The 18,960-nt window shown below is 27.7% G+C and overlaps 5 protein-coding genes and 2 long non-coding RNA genes across 10 annotated transcripts; 3 read left to right on the top strand and 4 right to left on the bottom strand.

Annotated features, from left to right (window-relative positions):
* Positions 1-1,153: 1,153 nt before the first annotated feature.
* Positions 1,154-3,046, bottom strand: LOC149033520 (uncharacterized). Its single transcript, XR_016178287.1, has 2 exons — positions 2,561-3,046; positions 1,154-2,464 (listed from the first exon to the last, which is right to left on the bottom strand). It is a non-coding gene; the product is annotated as an uncharacterized LOC149033520 (long non-coding RNA).
* A 202-nt stretch (positions 3,047-3,248) lies between these two features.
* Positions 3,249-4,886, top strand: LOC107072322 (uncharacterized). Of its 3 annotated transcripts, none has more exons than XM_015332147.2 (4): positions 3,249-3,400; positions 3,860-4,110; positions 4,329-4,562; positions 4,651-4,886. In XM_015332147.2, the coding sequence occupies exons 2-4, from the start codon at positions 3,958-3,960 to the stop codon at positions 4,789-4,791; spliced, it is 528 nt and encodes a 175-aa protein (XP_015187633.1). In that variant the 5' UTR covers positions 3,249-3,400; positions 3,860-3,957; the 3' UTR covers positions 4,792-4,886. The 3 variants fall into 3 exon arrangements, with proteins under 3 accessions (XP_015187633.1, XP_015187632.1, XP_015187631.1); XM_015332146.2 differs by having other exon boundaries at positions 3,251-3,400; positions 3,829-4,110; XM_015332145.2 differs by lacking the exon at positions 3,249-3,400 and adding an exon at positions 3,408-3,790.
* Positions 4,887-5,841: 955 nt separating this feature from the next.
* LOC107072321 (uncharacterized) lies at positions 5,842-6,975 on the bottom strand. The gene is made up of 2 exons (XR_001476565.2): positions 6,093-6,975; positions 5,842-6,015 (listed from the first exon to the last, which is right to left on the bottom strand). It is a non-coding gene; the product is annotated as an uncharacterized LOC107072321 (long non-coding RNA).
* Positions 6,976-7,310: 335 nt separating this feature from the next.
* LOC107072319 (trafficking protein particle complex subunit 13) lies at positions 7,311-9,654 on the top strand. The gene is made up of 10 exons (XM_015332141.2): positions 7,311-7,506; positions 7,661-7,829; positions 7,936-8,020; positions 8,080-8,207; positions 8,293-8,416; positions 8,485-8,581; positions 8,653-8,879; positions 8,961-9,061; positions 9,232-9,379; positions 9,452-9,654. Exons 1-10 carry the CDS (start codon positions 7,464-7,466, stop codon positions 9,542-9,544), a joined length of 1,215 nt encoding a protein of 404 aa, XP_015187627.1. The 5' UTR covers positions 7,311-7,463; the 3' UTR covers positions 9,545-9,654.
* Positions 9,655-10,324: 670 nt separating this feature from the next.
* Positions 10,325-11,570, bottom strand: LOC107072320 (GPN-loop GTPase 2). Its single transcript, XM_015332144.2, has 5 exons — positions 11,435-11,570; positions 11,159-11,364; positions 10,973-11,087; positions 10,690-10,885; positions 10,325-10,585 (listed from the first exon to the last, which is right to left on the bottom strand). Exons 1-5 carry the CDS (start codon positions 11,553-11,555, stop codon positions 10,348-10,350), a joined length of 876 nt encoding a protein of 291 aa, XP_015187630.1. The 5' UTR covers positions 11,556-11,570; the 3' UTR covers positions 10,325-10,347.
* LOC149033519 (proteasome assembly chaperone 3-like) lies at positions 11,349-12,512 on the bottom strand. Its single transcript, XM_089177486.1, has 4 exons — positions 12,202-12,512; positions 12,010-12,086; positions 11,814-11,921; positions 11,349-11,743 (listed from the first exon to the last, which is right to left on the bottom strand). The coding sequence occupies exons 2-4, from the start codon at positions 12,072-12,074 to the stop codon at positions 11,578-11,580; spliced, it is 339 nt and encodes a 112-aa protein (XP_089033612.1). The 5' UTR covers positions 12,075-12,086; positions 12,202-12,512; the 3' UTR covers positions 11,349-11,577.
* A 120-nt stretch (positions 12,513-12,632) lies between these two features.
* On the top strand, positions 12,633-18,785 carry LOC107072317 (PAX3- and PAX7-binding protein 1). Of its 2 annotated transcripts, none has more exons than XM_015332138.2 (17): positions 12,633-12,800; positions 12,880-13,113; positions 13,385-13,563; positions 14,233-14,389; positions 14,461-14,560; positions 14,624-14,778; positions 14,862-14,944; positions 15,050-15,249; positions 15,391-15,580; positions 16,405-16,528; positions 16,717-16,905; positions 17,083-17,282; positions 17,374-17,524; positions 17,607-17,802; positions 18,189-18,387; positions 18,472-18,590; positions 18,686-18,785. In XM_015332138.2, exons 2-17 carry the CDS (start codon positions 12,939-12,941, stop codon positions 18,735-18,737), a joined length of 2,469 nt encoding a protein of 822 aa, XP_015187624.1. In that variant the 5' UTR covers positions 12,633-12,800; positions 12,880-12,938; the 3' UTR covers positions 18,738-18,785. The 2 variants fall into 2 exon arrangements, with proteins under 2 accessions (XP_015187624.1, XP_015187625.1); XM_015332139.2 differs by having other exon boundaries at positions 12,877-13,113.
* The last annotated feature ends 175 nt before the right edge of the window (positions 18,786-18,960 follow it).

Below are 18,960 nucleotides of genomic sequence, written 5' to 3'. Positions count from 1 at the left end.
GCAGTTGTTGATTGGTAATAATTTCTACATTTTCACAAAAAAAGAAATCGTGCACTTGACAATAGAAAGATTTTATGTAATATCTTTAGAAAAAGAAGTGCACTCTCTCTTTAGATGAATGATAATCTAAAGTATAAAAACAAAAAAATACGTTAACCTATGTACTTGCGAATAAAAAAAATCGTGCTTTTTAAAGAAAGAAAATAAAAAAATTGCTTTTCTCGTGTATCTTCATATAAAAAAAAGAAAGATACTTTCTTTTATATTGTTCTTATTTATAAAAAATTAAATGGCGGAAATGGAAACAACTTTTGTCATATTATTATGCAATCACGTAACGCGTTAAAATTTATAATATTTTTGGTACATTATCTAAGGGGACGCTATATGATATAGAAAATTCTCTTGATTTCATAACAATTAATAAAACATTTTTCATTCGTAAAGAAATGAACTGAAAGTTATGTATATTATATTTCTCATAAATTAAAAAAATAAAGAAATATAAAACCATACTTTCAGGATTTACTTGTATGACATTTTTGTATACAGGGTGATCTGTAACTGGTGGTACAAGCGAAAAGGAGGTGATTCTACATGAAAAAATAAATCGAAAATAAAGAATAACAATTTTTCGTTTGAGGCTTTTTTTCGAGAAAATCGACTTTGAATTTTCGCAAAGTACGACTTTTGGTTATGCCGCGTCAGTCGCGGGTGAGTGACGTTTAACTATTTTTTTTCAATACAAAGTAACGCATGTGGCCTGACGGGAACTTCCCTAAGAATTCCCGTGGCGCTTAACGTGTTATTCTACGATATTTTATTTCATAAGCTTATCGCAGGATTTTGTTTAACAGAAATTGAATATTAAGAAAAATAACAAAATATAAGATTTATTGTCTATAAAGGATTTGATACCGAACACTAATCGATACTGATGGTGTTTTGCGATAAAGCCTCAAACGAAAAATTGTTATTCTTTATTTTCGATTTATTTTTTCATGTAGAATCACTCCCTTTTGCTTGTACCACCAGTTACAGATCACCCTGTGTATTCATATAATGTGAGAGGATTTTTCTACTTGGAAAGAAAATGTTCAATTAAATCCAAATATTTGCTAGATCTGAATCATTTTAAAATACTATATAAAAGTACATACAAAGATTAGGTTTATTTTCTAGTATACATATGTATATTAATTATATATCATATTTAGAATATATTACCTTATCCCAAAAGTTTATTTTTTTTCTTAATAAATTTTGAGCTTACAATATTTTTCACTTTATGTTATTTCACTTATGGTTAGTAATATATAGTATAGAAAAAGATAATATAGCAGAATGGATCTTATATTATTATTCAGCTAAATAACATAAAATAAAAAGAAACTATGTATGTAAAATTTATTAAGAAAAAGCAAGAAACTTTCGGGACAACCTAATTCATACATACAGGGTGTTATAAAAAAAACCATTCAGTATTTATATGGTATATAGGATACATTGTACTGACATGTGTAAAGAAGCTTTAGTGACATAGGTCGAAAAGTCAACCGTTTCTGAGATATAAACATTTTTGTTTGTTATTATCATAATTGCCATATTATTGAATTTTTGATGTTTAAGGAAGATTTTCCACGTGTCCACCTTCCATTTCTACACACGTTTGGCATCTTCTTTTTACAGAGTTTTACTTTTTAAAAATTCCACATTTCTGTTGAATTGTTTGACAAGCATGGTAAATAATATGCTGACATTTTCATGATACTTTGTAATTGTGTAATATTTACAATCACCGATCCACAACTGACTGATTCTCAATGAAATCTACTTTTGAAACTTGAACAAAAACATTTATAAGGCGATTTAAAACACTATAGTTAACATCGTATGTGAAATTAAATGAAAGCAAGTAAGTCAATCATGATACTAGCAAACAAAAATGTTTATATCTCACCATCAGAAACGATTGACTTTTCGATCTATGTTTACTAAAATTTTTTTACTCAATACTCAAGCCTATAAAACATATAAATGTGGAATGATATTTTTTGAACACCCTATATACTTATATAATTTTTTTTGCTCTTCATAAATTTATTTTATACATATAAAACTTATATGATATAATAGTAAATATAAGTAAAATGTATTAATAAAGGTTATAATATCGTTCTCAGTTAGTTTACTTTAATTTCATTCCGATATAAGATTAATTGTAAGAGTTAAATGTGGTTTTCCAATTACAGAGCATAATGCGACTCAGTGGCGCACAATGCCGAATTGTGCTAGTGCTTAATTGGAACGTGAATTAGTTTTCAAGTGCACCAGCAGAGTGCACTAAGTTCAGTGTTGAAAAAAAAATATTCATAGACTTAGCAACCTCATTAATGTATAAATAAAGTGGTATACAATAATAATGATTTGATCAAGCCATTGCAATGTTGACAAAAGTATATTTCTGTAAAATAAATTTATTTATAGTTTTGAATTTTAAAATGACATTGTATTCACATTTTATGTGTAAGATATAAAAAAAAATAGTCGATGTTTATACCTTCATCTATACTTATATTTATTTTTTAACACAGTCTTAATTAACTTTTTATTATTTCCAAAAAACTACGTCGAGATGAAAGCTTTAAGAATTTTTTCAACAATAAACAATATTACTAACGATAAAATAAATAAAATTTCGATCAATGCCAGCTTAAAGAAAAAACACTTGGTTATTTTCTGCTACTGAGTTGGTATCGATTGCACGTATCACGTGAAAGCAGTGATCCCATTCGTACGATAATTTGAGGATCTGTACGATCCAAAATTCGTGGCGTACGATCCATTTGGAATTTCGAAAACTTGACTTTCTTTTTTTTTTAGTCAACAAATTTTGGAAAGGTGCAGCACCACCCATACCACCGCCACCACGATCCGTGTACAAACAAGTCTATCTCCCTGCGGACCGCCGTTTTTATCGTTTTTATGATACGGTTTTTTTAACTTGATGACTAAAAAAAAAGAAAAAAAAGGTCATCACAATTTTTTTTTCCGATTTGATGATCTTCCGGTGGACTTATCGAACCGCCGATGAGACCAACGTAACTATAAAAAAAGGTCATCAACTTTGAAAAAGTTGGAACTTGCACTCTTTTTCCACATTTTGAAAATCTCGTCCGAGACATTGTCGGATTTCAAATTTTTCCGGGACGTACGATAATTTTCCGGCGCGTACGATAATTTTACGCCCCTGTGTCGATCAGACGAACTAAAATCTCTGGGATCACTGAACGTTGAGCATTATGCCGCATAAAACGCTTTAGTGCTGTAATTGGAAAACCACAAAAGTGTCAGTAAGCTGAAAGAAGTTTTAACGATAAGACCCTACAGATATTTTAAGGTTAAAAAATTAGTTTGTATTGAGATCAACTTGTGTAGTGACCACGGAGGATAGATACCAGGAGTCCGAACGTAAATTTTTTCCTAAATTCTCACTTGCCTTTCGGCCACTAAGGCAACCATAAACGGCACAACACTTTCCCATTTTTTAATAAAAATAATTCTAAAAAAATAAATTAATATTTTATATTTAATTTACGTGTAATAATAATAGTATCGGTATGCTTTGAATATTTGCGCAGCCAGTGGCAAAAAAGAGAACTATGATCTGGGTCAAGAAATGACTACGACAAAAAATGTGAAAAATCTTATATCGTTTGTACTCCTGGTATCTATCCTCCGTGGTACTGACATTCAAAATAATTCTTAAGATTTTTGAAGATTATTTACGGTAAATTATAATAACTCGTAGAATATATTTCATTGCAGAATATTAAATTTGCATTACATTGAATTTCAGTAAATACACAATAGTATCCTTTATATAAATTTGTATGAGAGAAAATTAAAATTTATCTCATTAAGTATAACTTACAAGAAAATTATCGAAAAATAAAAATGCGAAACGTTGAAATCAAAACAAAGATCAATGATTCTAAAACTTTTATTGAGAAACTTGAAAAAATTACAGATACTGAAATGATTGTAATTAAGCAACTAGATACTTTCTTTGAATCGAAAACAGGCAGATTAAAATTACGTCGTTTTGAAGTAAGTATAAGTAAAATAATTATTGAATGTTACCTAACATTTTAATTTTCTTTGATTATTTTATAAACATCACTTTTTCTTTTCTTTCCTTTTATGTAATATTATATCAAATGAAACTATTGCCAATTTATTTTGTACTGTATAATCTAGTTTCTTATTTTTTTTTTTAATATTTCACGACATTTAAATTTGAAAAGCACAACTCTGCCATTTTATAGGATGCAACTGGTGAATTAATTTACTATGAAAGACCTGATACTACAGGTCCTAAACTTAGTGATTATAAAAAAATAGATTTAAATGCAAAAACATATGAAGATATGAATAAAATATTGTCTGTTACCAATGGTATCATAGGAACTGTCAAAAAAACGAGACGATTATATACAATTGATCAAACTAGGATACATGTTGATGATGTACATGATTTAGGTAGTTTTTTGGAATTAGAAGTATGTAATATGTAGTTCAATAATTAAATAATTCCATACAAATGCTACATGTATATGTAAAATATGTATTTACAGATAATTGTTTCAGGTTATCTTAAAAGATAATCAAGATGTTGATTATGGAACAAAAGTTGCCGAAAATATAATGAAAAACTTAAATATTGATGCAACAAATTTGATTTCCATAGCATATATAGATTTACTTAATAAGACTAAGAACTCTGAATAATATACAAATTTATACTTTATTCAATAATGGGAAAATTTTGTTCTAAAAGATATCAATTTTATATTAATTTTTTAATAAATTAAATTTATTAAATATACCAAGATTATGGAGGGTAGAGGTAAGGAGTAACATCTTTTATGGGATAAAATGTGAAAAAGTGTCCAGCGTTTTCTGTAAATAATAGTTCAAAAACCTTCCAGAATGGCGCTGGTGTAGACAGAAGGTTAGGGATCCTGTAGGAGGGATGCGCCATTGGCTGAAAATTTTGGGGGACCGCTTAAATTTATAATAATTTTTTCGTGTAACCTATTCTATTTTAATATAAATTTTCAATTATCATTAAATATAGTTCATTTTTTTTCTGTATTTGATGCAATTCATTATTTCATAATTATTTCAATGTTTGAATCATTCGCACGCAAAATCGAGTTCTGGTCCCCCAGCAATGTACATGGCGCATCCCTCCTATAGGATCCCTACAGAAGGTATGAATGTATGAATGGTATGAATGTAAACGAATTGAAGTATGCCGAGTTATGTAATCACGGAGGATTGATACCAAGAGTTCGAACGATATAGGATTTTTCACATTTTTTGTTGTAGTCATTTCTTGACCCAGATCATAGTTCTCTTTTTGCCACTGGCTGTGCAAGTATTCAGAGCGTACTAGAGACCCTATAGGAAGGACGCGCCATGTAGATTGCTAGAGGACAGGAACTCGTATAGTCACGTGATTGCGCGCGAAATATTCAAACATTGAAATAATTATGAAATAATGAATTGCATCAAATACAGAAAAAAATGAACTATATTTAATGATAATTAAAAATTTATATTAAAATAGAATAGGTTACACAAAAAAATTATTATAAATTTAATAAGGAAGATTCAATTAAGTTTGATTTGATAAAAGGCATTACAGTATTTTGAAATTTCAAAACAATTTGTAGGAATTTATACAATTTTGATAAAAATAATTATCTGCTATATATATTATATTATTAATAATAATAATAATAAGACAAATATATAAAACAATTAAAAAATAGATTTATTTTAACATATTTTTATTTCTCAATGTGGTACATGGTCATAGTTTTACTCGAACTGAGATTTGTTTGCTTAAAATTTTGTAAACTTTTGCGATTATACCTACGCGATGCACTTCGCAATCTAAACAGAGAGTATCTATTAATGATCCTCAAATTATCACAAACAATAAGTCTGTAAACAAACGATAAGTTATAGGTTAGGTTTGTACATTTATACTTGTAATTATTAAATGAGTAAATTAAACTTACACTTATAGAAAACTACTGAAAAAAACAAAATAATTAAACATAAATATCACAATAAAAACTATAAGTATTCCAAACTTAAACTAACCACAGCCGTTAATGCACACTAAAGATAAACATTGCTGCGCGATGCAACGGAAGCTGTCCCCCCACATTTTCAGCCTTGTAATCCACATGGCGCGTCCCTCCTACAGGGTCTCTAGAGCGTACCGATACTATTATTATTATTACACGTAAATTAAATATAAAATATTAATTTATTTTTTTAGAATTATTTTTATTAAAAAATGGGAAAGTGTTGTGCCGTTTATGGTTGCCTTAGTGGCCGAAAGGCAAGTGAGAATTTAGGAAAAGTGGCTTTATTCAAAGCACCAAAAGTGAGTAACCTCAAAATAATATTAAAAATTTTATGTTAACAAATAATTGATTATTACATTTGTGTAGTTTTTAAATAATATTAATTCCACGTTTCTTAAAATATTTTTTTTCAGAACTGTCAATAGCAACAAGACTTCCCGCGTAAGTATTTAAACGAGTACTCTGTGAAAAGCAGCGCGCCCTACCGGCAAAATATCTTGTCCCCTAAATTGATACCATTCTTTCAACATTACGTTCGGACTCCTGGCATTTGTTCTCCGTGTATGTAATAATGTCGTAAATATAACCTTAAATAATTATTATGAGAAAACGTGTAGTTAGAGTGATTTTATTTCGTGAACTGTGAATAGTACGTTTATTGATTTTTTTATCATTTAATTTTATGAAAAAGTATATGAATAACAAAACAGTTATGGGTAAAATTTGTGTTGTGAAATTTGTTTTCCTTGTTTATTTCTCAATCCTACTCTAATAATATTTGGCGCTTCTTTTAAAATTTACCCTCAAACTACTGTGGCGCGACCCTATTCGACGGACACTTCTCATATACAGAGATGTTACTCCTTACCTCTACCCTCTATAACCAAGATATCAAAAAAAATTTTACACAGAGCAGAAAATACATAAGAAATAAAGGAACAATTAAATATTGAACCAAAATATTTATTTCCAATAATAAAAGTAAGAGATAAGTGATAAGATATTTTCCATTAAACTTTGATTATTGAAAAGATTTTATATTTCTTTTTAAAAAGCTGTGAGAAATTTTTAATTCATATTTTGCCCATACCTGTCGTTGTAGTCGCACATGTTTTGAAGTGTTATGAACACTTTAAGCATTTTTCTCTTGTAAGGATCCTAGATTCAAGGATTTTAATGGTTGTTTAGATTTATCGGCAAGAAAAGGATTGTTTGTTGTAAGAATTTTTTTGTGTAGATGAAAATTAAATAATAGTTTGTTATTATTTGCAGTATTTTAAGTTTTATTAACAAAAAATGGAAACTAAACCAAAGAATGAATATTTACTTGCTTTAAAAGGTAATACATAATATTTTGACACATATCACATAATTTGAAAAAAAGAAACAATGATAATACTCCAATAATAATCCATTTTATTTAGATATATATAGACTATTTTATTCTTTAATACAAAATATGTGAAATTAACAGTTTCATATATTTTTTCTAGTTATGAGATTGACAAGACCAACCCTTGCCAGTCCCACAGTTGTTACTTGTGACTCAACAGATTTACCAAGTAATACACTCAACAATGAATTAAAAAATGATTGTACAGCGTTACAAGGAATGGAGACACTTGCTATTGGGCAATTTATGGTATTACCACAGAGTTTTGGGTATAAATTTTAATCATAGATTTCTTTTTTTATTTATAAAATACGTGTAATTATTCTATGATGGTATAATATAATATAATAATATACGTTTATTTATATATTTCAGAAATATATATCTAGGAGAAATATTTTCTAGTTATTTATGTGTACATAATGGTAGCAATCAAGTAGTTAAAAATGTAACCGTCAAAGTAAGTGGCAGAAATAAAGAAAAATATAAACATTTTAATTTCATTGTACACTTCTACAGGCAGATTTACAAACGAGTACCCAAATTATTTCACTCTCATCAGGGAATTCGATGGTTAAAGAATTAGCTGCTGATGATACAGTAGATGAGGTTATTCATCACGAAGTTAAAGAGATAGGAACGCATATGTAAATAAATTAAATCAGAATTTACTAATATTTTAATTCAAATAAAGAATCTTATAATTACATTTATTTCTTTATTTTATTGTAGATTGGTTTGCGAAGTTAGCTATATGCCTGCTAATTCGATGGGCCCTCCACAATCGTTCAGAAAATATTTTAAATTTCAAGTTGTTAAACCATTAGATGTGAAAACAAAATTTTATAATGCAGAAGTAAGCATCAATAATTAGATAAAAGTAATATTAAAGTGAACAAAATAGCTTATATAATTTTTATATAGTCCGATGAGGTGTACCTTGAGGCGCAAATACAAAATCTTACAGTAGGTCCTATTTGTTTAGAAAAAGTGTCATTGGAATCGTCTCATTTATTTAGTGGTAAGAAATGACATCAAACTAACAAATTTATAATTGATAGTATGTGAAATAATAATTAATTCTTTTTTTAGTATCAACATTAAATAAAAATGAAAAAGAAGAATCTATTTATGGAAAAGTTAATCTATTAGATTCCAATTGTAGTAGACAATATCTGTATTGTTTAAAACCTCAATCGAGTTTACAAAAAGATCCCAAGATGATGCATAATGCTACCAATATCGGCAAATTAGATATTGTATGGAAAAGTAATCTGGGAGAAAGAGGACGACTGCAAACAAGTCAATTACAAAGAATGGTTTAATTACTTATTTATTATATAAGAAATTTTACAACCGATTAGATTTATGAAATATAATTTCTTTATGCTTGAAAATAGGCACCAGAATACGGAGATTTAAGAGTTGTTATGAAAGATATTCCATTGAAAGTTTATCTTGAAGAACAAGTTAATCTCAAGTGTCACATAATAAATACTTCGTATGTATGAACTTATTGTTATTTTTATCGCATAATTTATGTTTGTAAAATGTAAATGCATTTTCTCTCTCTCTCTCTCTCTCTCTATATATATATATATATATATATATATATATATATAGTAGATCTGTACATCTATCTGTATTAATTTTTATTATTTATTATCATAGAGAAAGAAGTATGGATTTATTATTAAGTTTGGAATCAAGCGATTCAATTGCATGGTGTGGAGTATCCGATAAAATAATTGGAACACTAAAACCTGGAAGTTCTATTGATGTACCTTTGAGTTTAATTCCATTAGATACCGGTATTACTGTAAGTAGTATATTTTATATAAATACAAATATTTTTATGTAGATAAAAATATATACAAGTTTTATTTTATAGATTATTTCTGGTTTAAAGTTAATGGATACTTTTTTAAAAAGGGTATATGACTACGATGATTTAGCACAAATTTTTGTTAATCAACTAGATTAAATGTTATTTAGGATCATATTTATAAAAAATGTAACCTTTTTATATATTTAAAAATTATACTGTACAAATGATATAAATAAATATATATATAATGTGTGGAAAGGTCAAAATTGAAGCAGAAACACAAGATTGATTCGTCTAAAATATAGAGTTTTATTATTTTATTATTAACAACGTAACAAACTTACTTACCCTAACGTATGTGTCCTACTTACCTAAAATATAGAGAATCAACAATTTAATGTTTATGCTTCTCTATCTCTATATCTATACTCTATATCTATAATTATCGTTTTATATTATTTCTTAAATTCTCTTTAAAAAGGTGTACCGCAATCAGCTGCTAGCACTAAACCCTTCTATCTCTCTAGTCTATCTATCTCTACTGTTCTGATCTTCTACTCTCTCCTTTCAAACCACTCATCCGTTAAGTCGACCTCTCAAGTATAACCGTAGATATCAACGTACAATTAATAACATCGTACAATAAATAAACAAAGCTTACATATATATATATATATAATGAATATTAATCAATGGCCTCGCCTCGTTGAAAATCTAATTCCCGTTTGATAACTAAAGTTAAGCAACAATGATCAAAGATAAAACTTATGTCAGATAGTCAACCTCTTTGGAACATTATAAACTGTTGATTCCGGAGAAATACGACTCAGGAATGTGAAGACATATTTTTAAGATTTTTTTAACCTTAAAAGGTGCCTTTAAAAGGGAGAGTAAAAACAAAAATATATGTAATAAATATTAATATATATCATCTAATTTCCTTAAAAAATTATGTTTATTCAGAAATATGAATCTATAGTAGACATGTTTTTAGTTTCACTGACAGCACCAACAGCACATGCCAATAATGCTTGAACATCCTGAGGTTCGTTCCCACCATAAATGTAACCATTAGCTTTATCAATAGCATTTTTCACTTTTAATAAAAGTGCTTGATTAGTAACATCCAATGGTATGAAACTTACAAGACTATAATCTTCAACTAAAGAAATTAAAGCTGCGTTTAGTTTCTTATACCTGTACAGAAGAAAATTCATTTTTATTTATAATTCAATTTAATTTTCAAATTTTAATAGAAGTTAGAGTTTAAATTTTAATTATCAAAAAATGAAATAATTTACTTTGTAGTAAAAGGATCCTCGTCCAATTTCTCTAAAAGATAATTTAAATCAAGTACTTCAGTGTAAAAATCTATATTAAATGCTAACTGATCCTTAAATTTTTTCATTTCATCAAATTTGGTCATAATGTTAACGTGAGGCAAACCTATTTGCAACATAGTGGTTGTACACAAAATTAAAGATGACAAATATTTTCCTATAGTCAAAACAAATACACATATTTATTCTCTAAATATTTAAATGAGTGTATATAATCTCTTTCAGAAAACATATATATATTTACCTGGATCGCTACAATGATGTGAATCTATAAGATGTACGCTACATAATCTCACTAAATTCTGAGTCAATTTCTCGACAATTGAACTAACAGATTTATGGTGTGTATAAAGTTCAACCTATGAATTATGATTAGATATAAATATCGTTTTCGTGTAAATAATTTCATTATTGGTGCATATAATTATACCTGTCCTGGACAATCAAAAATAAGATAATAATCTTTCAAATTAAAAACTTTAGTAATCAACCAGTTAATATTAGCTTCTAAAAATTCCATACAATATATTAATGCCCCATTTGGACCAAGATCATATTCTAACATAACTTCTTCGTGTTTAATTAATTCTGATATATCTACTGATGGAACATATTCCATATTTTCATTGGCAGGATCTGAGAATAGCAAAATATATTTTTATTAATTAGTGATTATGATTACAAAGTAATGTGTTATTTTACTTACCAATGTTAATAACAGCTACTTTTCTACCCATTTGTTCCAAGAATTTGCACATTGCATTACAATAAGTAGTTTTTCCACTACCTGGTGGTCCAATAACAAATTGTCCAAATATTACACTCATTTTTTGGGTATTTTTCTTAATATTACCACAGTTTCAATTTATTTATACTATTAATTACAGTTTCTAATATTTCTGTATTGTAATCTTTTAAACATATAGATAACAACATTGGTCTATCGATATTGATTTGTTCTGCCATATATCTAGCGGCGGCATGAACATCAACTTCATCTTTACCAAAAATAATTCTGAAAATTTCAAATTTAATCGTATTACATGTAAAATGTTCAAAAAACTTTAAACAATAAGATTACTTACTTCGTAGAAAATATATTATTGCTAAATTGACTTAAAGCTGATTCTCGATTCACCGTTATTAATGACCCAAGTTTCTTAAAATGCGATACGATTAAAAATATGCGATTACTAAAAATAAAATAAAATATAATTTTATTTAACAGTTAATAGTTGTTAAGCTTTCGTATAAATTTGTCATATTAATTGTTACTTATACCTATAAACTGTTACAGCAATATCTGTATGATAACCGCAAGTATCAATTGCATAAACATGAGACATAGTTTTTCATTTCTGCCAAAATGATAAAAATATTTAAATTATAACCAAATTAATAAATAATATTTTTTTAATTAAATTGTCTTATTAAAAATGTTACGAAATGCTAAGAGTGTAAAATAATCCTTACAACCGAAATTCTTTCTTTCTTCTTTATTTTTTATCACTCTTATTTATGAATAGCACTGAATCAAACGAATACTCTACAGACATAAAAGATACATAGCATATTTGTACATGTTAGATTAAAAAAAGTTAATAATATTGTGACGGTTTCTATGTAACGTAAGACGAATGCCTTGAATGTAATGCTAGTTGTATATGCAATTTAATTGTAATCGATGTTTGAAGATTAATGGTAATTAATGCTAATTCAATTATTTAGTGTTCAATTGTTTCTTTACTTCGCTAATACGATATTGGTTATAGAGAATATAGTACATCTATATAAAGATGTCGCTGCAGTAGAAATGGTGACATCATCTTGGCACGCTTGTCCAGTTATACGTGTAGATATGTACGCGATATGTATATATATAAAACATTTTCATTGGTTAACTTTAGTCTCCATTAAATGTTTCATATATGGTTAGAATTAGGAAGTTATCCTCTACATTTTTTATATTCTAAGATCAATTCGCTCGTGAAATCTTGTATGGACGAGTTAATCGCCATCATCATCGTTTACTTACAATAAGCAGAAAGATACATTTCTGAATATATGCGAATGTACGCGATATGATAACATCATTTTCGTCTATTGTTTCTTCTTAATAGTAACTTTTTTATTGGTATTTAATTTCAGCAGAATTGGTGTATAGGTCAAGTCAAATTTTTAGGTATTGAGCTCTATTGCTGTTTAACACAATGTCATTATTTAATAAACCAAAACGGAATATACGTCGGCGACCTTTCAATGATGAGGACGAGGATAATGAAAACAGGATGGAAATGGAAGATACTCAACCTGTCAAAGTAAAAACTAAGAAGAAAGACAAGCCAAAACAAACGCTCCTTAGTTTTGGAGAGGAGCTAGAAGAAGGTAAGCGTTATATTTACTATTTTTTGATATCATTTTTTATGATTTGTAATATAAAGTAATTAAAAAGACATTTTCTATCCTTAGAATACGTAGAATTATGATTCAATATCTTAGATATATTTAAAAAATTCATCTTTTTAATTTAAGCATTTTAGAAAAATTTTTTTAGTGTCTCAAACGATTCAGGATTAATACTGACAATTAAAACGTTTATTTAAAACAATGTGTTTACTCTAACGTTAACTGTTAATAATTTGTCGAATTTTTTTAGCGGATGATGGAGAAGTTTTTAAGGTGAAGAAATCTTCAAGGAGCAAAAAACTGATGAAACAGCTAGATCACGAAAGGAGAAAAAAGAAAGGTGAAGAGAAAATGCAAGCGGACTCTGAGCAAGCAAACATGTCCATTAAACAGGAAAAAGATTTAGAAATAAAGACAGATGATCTAGTAGTAAGCTATCTCTATGATGTATTATTATTATTAGAATTTCTCCAATTTATAATCAAGTATTAGTTTATTGCGTCTTAAAGTATATATTTGACACACACTCAAGGAGTATATACAACAAGAAGACATGTTCATTAACATCTGTATTATTTAGAAATTTCATTTTACTAGAATGGATAATTGAGTTTTATAATAATGCAGGATATATATTTAATAATATTTCATATTTGTGTACATAATATCATCAGGTATTGCACTAATCAAATAATTTTCAATGATTCTGTTTTTATTAATTCAAACAAAAACTACCCAATTTCATATATATATATACATATACATATATGTATGATTAATGTATTATTATTATTATTCTTAAATTAATTATGTTGTTTATTTATGATAGTAAAAAAAGACGCAACTGTGTACTCTTACTATTTATAAAACATTTATATAAATAATTTTTTTCAGACATTAATTATTTCAATATTGAAGTTTTGCATTTATACATTTCTTATATTTATTATCAGTTTATATTGTTACTAAATAAGCATGTGATTAAAGCTCTATAAATTACTACAATTTATCACTATTTCAATTTTAATTTTAAAAAGCAATTTGTATTATCCTGTTTACAAAAATTTGTTAATGTAAGGATATATTTTTTATTAACAGGTTAAAATAAAAAATACTGGACCACTGATTTTAAATGGAAGAGCTGCATTAGCAGCAGGCAAGGACGATTATACATCTGATGAAGAAGATGAATCAGGTTCTCATAAATTTCGAAAATCTACAAATAAAGCTGATACGATGAAGATACTACTTGAGAGTGAGTTATATGTCTATATAATAAATAAAATTCAATCATTTTTTTTCAATTATAACATTCATATTTTCCAGGTGGCTGTATACCTGATGCTGCTATGATACACGCAGCTAGAAAACGTAGACAAAAAGCTAGAGAATTGGGTACTGATTATATTCCTTTAGATGAACAAAGGTAATCATTAATTATTGAACTAATACTAAAACATATATATATATATATGTTTTGTTTGCGCAGTGATGAAAAGGGAAAGTCACGATTAATTAGAGAAGAAGATCATGATAGAAGTGACGACGATTCTCAAGATCGTATTGATATGACCGTCAATACAGAAGCACGAGATAAAGAGAAGAGAAGAGAAGCTTTTCTTGCATCACAGGTTTCAAGCAAACGTTAGTTATTTAATATGAAGATTACTTAATGCGAAGGTTAAAAAAACATTTGAAAAATTGTAATATAAACTTTTGTGTTTTAGTATCAGACGAAGAAAGTGAAAATGAAAATGAAGAAGAAGAATGGGAAGCTCAACAAATTCGGAAAGGTGTTACAGGGGCTCAGGTAATTTATTGTATTCGATATCTTTATGTAAAGATAACTAACATAAGCTTAGTCCTATAATATTGTAATGAAAGGAGATAAATAGAAATTAATTGTATAATATAGATTGCAGCAGTTCATCAAGATTCTATGATACAACAACAATTTACGTTAGGATTAAATGTTAATCAAATGGTTGCACCTGGAGTACCATTAGAAATGGTTATGATGCCAGCACCACCACCTCCACCAACTATTCAACCACCGGATCCAACAAAAGTTGTGCCCATTACACCCCAAGAAGTTATTAATAAAATGCGTGCAAGGTTCTATTTCTTTTTTTAATACTTTATATAAACAATCAATAAGCATACACACATGCATATATCATATATTTCTAATGTATTTTTACTCAATGTAACAATAACACATATTATTATATAATATGAACGAATAAAAATTTATAGGTTGGATAGTTTAAAAGAAGTACATTCTCGTCATCAATTAGATCAACATCAACTTGAACAGGAATTAGTGCAGACTGTGAAAGAATTGGATGAAGGCGAAGCTCGTGCGCCGCAGCTTGCACAACGCTTCAGATATTACCAAGAGTTGCGTGGGTATGTCACTGACTTGGTAGAGTGTCTTGATGAGAAGGTGGGTTTATACGCTCTCACGTTTTTTTACGTGCACGGGGGTTTTCCATGCAGAACTATATCGACTGTTCAGATAATTCAGAGAAAAAGAGAGAGAGAGAGAGAGAGTTGACTTTGTATTATTATTTATTACAATGGAATATTTGAAAGGAATTAGTTTCTTTTTTTTTTCTTTTTATTCTTCTCCCCTAAAATATAAGTAAATGATATTTGTATTAAATCTCTTATAGCTAGAAAGAAATTCAAGATATATTAAAGCATAAAGTTGCATTTTCATATTAGATTGTTTATGCTTATTCATTTATTACTGAATATATATTTCTTTTTTTTTGACTTAAAATGAATGTAGTAATATGGTAGATATTATAAAATACATTTATAGAAGAAAGAAGGTAGCAATCACGTTAGTAATTATTTTACTAAGTAAAAAAATTTATTTTGTTCTCATTTACATCGTTTCTATTGCCGGGGGTCAAAATCTTCTCTGTATTTCTTTTAGAAATGTATAATATAGCTATTAGTATAATTTTTGAATATTTATATAAATGAATATATATATTGCAAGAGTGGTAAGTAGTTTCTATTTAAAATTTGTATGCTCACATCATAAAAAAAAACAATATACGAGAGCATTATGACAAAATAATACCTTTTTGTGTACTAGTAAAATTTTTTAAATATCGCTATAAATATTACATACAAAAAACAAATACTTTCATAAAATATATATTACTATAACAAAAAGTATATATTTTTTCTGGAGCATATTTCGTGTACCATTAAATTGTTGCAATGTGTGAATTCTAATATATTATTTTTTGTTAGCTGCCTTTGGTTATTGGATTGGAACAACGCTGGCTGGATCTATACGGGGAACGTTCAATAGAACTAATGGAAAGAAGAAGACAAGATACGAGAGATCAAGCTGAAGAAATAACAACTGCAGCAAGTCAGTTATTTCAGTAATTATTAAATGTTACACTTCTTTATTAAATTAATTCATTAACACCTTTGTTTATATATATATATAAACTTACTAATAATTTTATTTTATGAAAAAATTTATTGCAATTATTTTTGTATATAATTGAAACAATTACATTTATGTGTGGATATTATAACATGGTTATTTTATAGGAGGTCAAGCAATAAGGAGAGGTCCAGAAGTTGAAGCACGTATTCGACGAGTTACAGAAAGAGAAGGTAGACGAGCACGTCGTAGAAGAGCTAGAGAATTAGCTCCAACATTACCGAAGCATATAGATGGCATGTCCAGCGACGATGAAGTCACTGAACAACAAAATCTTGCATTTAAGCAAGCTAAAGGTTGTATATTATTTTAAATGTTTACATTCTATTTGTAACATTTTAATAATAATGTCATAAGATAAAACAATATACATTGTATTATTACTTGTGTTTCATTATTGATTTGTTTAATTGAATTAATTTTGGAATATATATATATTAAATACATATATTTTTTTATTTTATTCTTTTTAGAGGAAATTGATAAAGAAGGTAAAGAAATATTTGCCGATGTAATGGATGATTATTGTACATTGAGAGGCATTCTTACAAAATTAGAATTATGGAGAGAAACTGATATAGATGCTTATATGGAAGCTTACGTATCTTTATGTATACCTAAAATTTTATCACCTCTTATAAGATTACAATTAATAACCTGGAATCCTATCATGGTAATTTATTTTTGTATTTAATTAAATATATGCCTCAAAAGAAATTCTTTAACAGTAAGATTTAAATTGATATTTTATATTTTATTATTAGGAAAGTGCTGATATAGAAAGGACGAAGTGGTATAATACATTATTGCTATATGCATTAGATAAAAAAGAAACAGAAGATTCATTGAAGCGAGATCCTGACGTAAGATTAGTACCGCTCACTGTTGAGAAAGTTGTAATACCTAAATTAACAGGTAACTAAATTATAAATTTCATTTGCCAACATTAATACTTATTAAAAACTATAAAATATTTTTTTAATTTGATTGTTTTTAGCTATTGTGGACAAAATTTGGGATCCAATGTCTACTTCCCAAACATTACGTCTTGTTGGTACAGTGAATCGACTTATTAGAGATTATCCAAATTTGAATGATACAAGCAAACCATTAGAATCATTATTTAATGCTATATTGGAAAAAGTCAAATCAGCTGTTGAAAATGACGTTTTTATACCAATTTTTCCAAAACAGTAAGAGGTTTTAATTTATCTAAATAAATCTTTAACACATTAAGCGCTGGCAAAATATAAGACATTTAGAGCTTGAGCGCCGGCAACGTTTCAGCCACGAAAGCCTTAATGCTGGCCTTATTTGAGTGTTTCTGAACAACGAATAGCTAAAGAAAATATTTAAATGTTTCCAAACCATTGAATACGTTTTATTTTTTGAGTTCAAAAGTGTAAATCAACATGTAAGTCAGTCATAGAAACAAAAATATTCCGCAACATTTCGGGACCGAAGCTCAAACGTAGGCTCAGAAACCCTCGCTAACGCGGGACCGGCGCTTAATGTGTTTAGTCATAGTTTTATGGATCGTACAAATGTAATATTTATTTTTGTATCATATTATTTTTAGAATTTTGGATAACAGGCATCAATTTTTCCAACGACAATTTGCTATGGCGGTTAAATTATTAAGAAATTTGTTAAGTTGGCAAGGTCTTCTTGGAGACGCTCAATTAAAAAATTTAGCATTGGGCTCGTTATTAAATCGTTATCTATTAGCTGGCTTACGAGTCTCATCTGCACCAGATGCACTTTTTAAAGCGAATATGGTAATTATTTTAGCATATTAAAAATAAATTGATTCGTAATTTTTAGTAACACATTATGAGCTTATAAATTATGTTTTTATTCAGATTATGAGTACTTTACCACGAGCTTGGTTGCAAGGTGAAACAATAGAGCATCTTAAAATGTTTGCCACTCTTATTCAACAATTGAGCGAGCAATTAGATCAAGCGAATCCTGCACATAAGTAAGTTAAATAAAATTTTATTTATATCACAACATATATGTAATAAATTTAAATAATATAATATTACTAAATTATAATTGTATTAAATATTTTAGCGAAGCCTGGGAATACTCTAAATCCATCCTGAAGATAATTAAACCTTTGTAATATATTGGATTAGAATGTTCTTAGTATCATTTATTTACATTTTATAATTACTAATTGTTACCCATCCATAGTTTTATACACTTACAGATAAAAGGATATTATATAGTATACATTTTAGTACAATTACAATTAGATGTATAATACATATTATTTTATACAGTAATAATGTAAACATTATTTAACATGTGTTTAGACAAAAAAACAAAAAAAATAATACACTTGC

Source organism: Polistes dominula, unplaced genomic scaffold (genome assembly GCF_049000335.1).
Source record: "Polistes dominula isolate Pdom_NZ unplaced genomic scaffold, Pdom_raw_medaka contig_624, whole genome shotgun sequence".
Classification (NCBI taxonomy): Eukaryota; Metazoa; Arthropoda; class Insecta; order Hymenoptera; family Vespidae; genus Polistes; species Polistes dominula.
This window is presented reverse-complemented; position numbering and strand designations above follow the sequence as displayed.

Coding starts and splice junctions, on each gene's coding strand:
- LOC107072322 (XM_015332147.2), top strand. CDS start 3,958: ATGCGAAACGTTGAAATCAAAACAAAGATCAATGATTCTAAAACTTTT. Junction 4,111..4,328: donor TAAAATTACGTCGTTTTGAA/GTAAGTATAAGT, acceptor GCCATTTTATAG/GATGCAACTGGTGAATTAAT. Junction 4,563..4,650: donor GTAGTTTTTTGGAATTAGAA/GTATGTAATATG, acceptor TAATTGTTTCAG/GTTATCTTAAAAGATAATCA.
- LOC107072319 (XM_015332141.2), top strand. CDS start 7,464: ATGGAAACTAAACCAAAGAATGAATATTTACTTGCTTTAAAAG. Junction 8,021..8,079: donor TTAAAAATGTAACCGTCAAA/GTAAGTGGCAGA, acceptor ACACTTCTACAG/GCAGATTTACAAACGAGTAC. Junction 8,208..8,292: donor AAAGAGATAGGAACGCATAT/GTAAATAAATTA, acceptor ATTTTATTGTAG/ATTGGTTTGCGAAGTTAGCT.
- LOC107072320 (XM_015332144.2), bottom strand. CDS start 11,555: ATGAGTGTAATATTTGGACAATTTGTTATTGGACCACCAGGTAGTGGA. Junction 11,088..11,158: donor TTTTTGATTGTCCAGGACAG/GTATAATTATAT, acceptor CATAATTCATAG/GTTGAACTTTATACACACCA. Junction 10,586..10,689: donor GAGGATCCTTTTACTACAAA/GTAAATTATTTC, acceptor TCTTCTGTACAG/GTATAAGAAACTAAACGCAG.
- LOC149033519 (XM_089177486.1), bottom strand. CDS start 12,074: ATGTCTCATGTTTATGCAATTGATACTTGCGGTTATCATACAGATATT. Junction 11,922..12,009: donor ATTGCTGTAACAGTTTATAG/GTATAAGTAACA, acceptor TTTTATTTTTAG/TAATCGCATATTTTTAATCG. Junction 11,744..11,813: donor AATAATATATTTTCTACGAA/GTAAGTAATCTT, acceptor TGAAATTTTCAG/AATTATTTTTGGTAAAGATG.
- LOC107072317 (XM_015332138.2), top strand. CDS start 12,939: ATGTCATTATTTAATAAACCAAAACGGAATATACGTCGGCGACCTTTC. Junction 13,564..14,232: donor TAAAGACAGATGATCTAGTA/GTAAGCTATCTC, acceptor TTTTATTAACAG/GTTAAAATAAAAAATACTGG. Junction 14,779..14,861: donor ATCACAGGTTTCAAGCAAAC/GTTAGTTATTTA, acceptor TTTGTGTTTTAG/TATCAGACGAAGAAAGTGAA.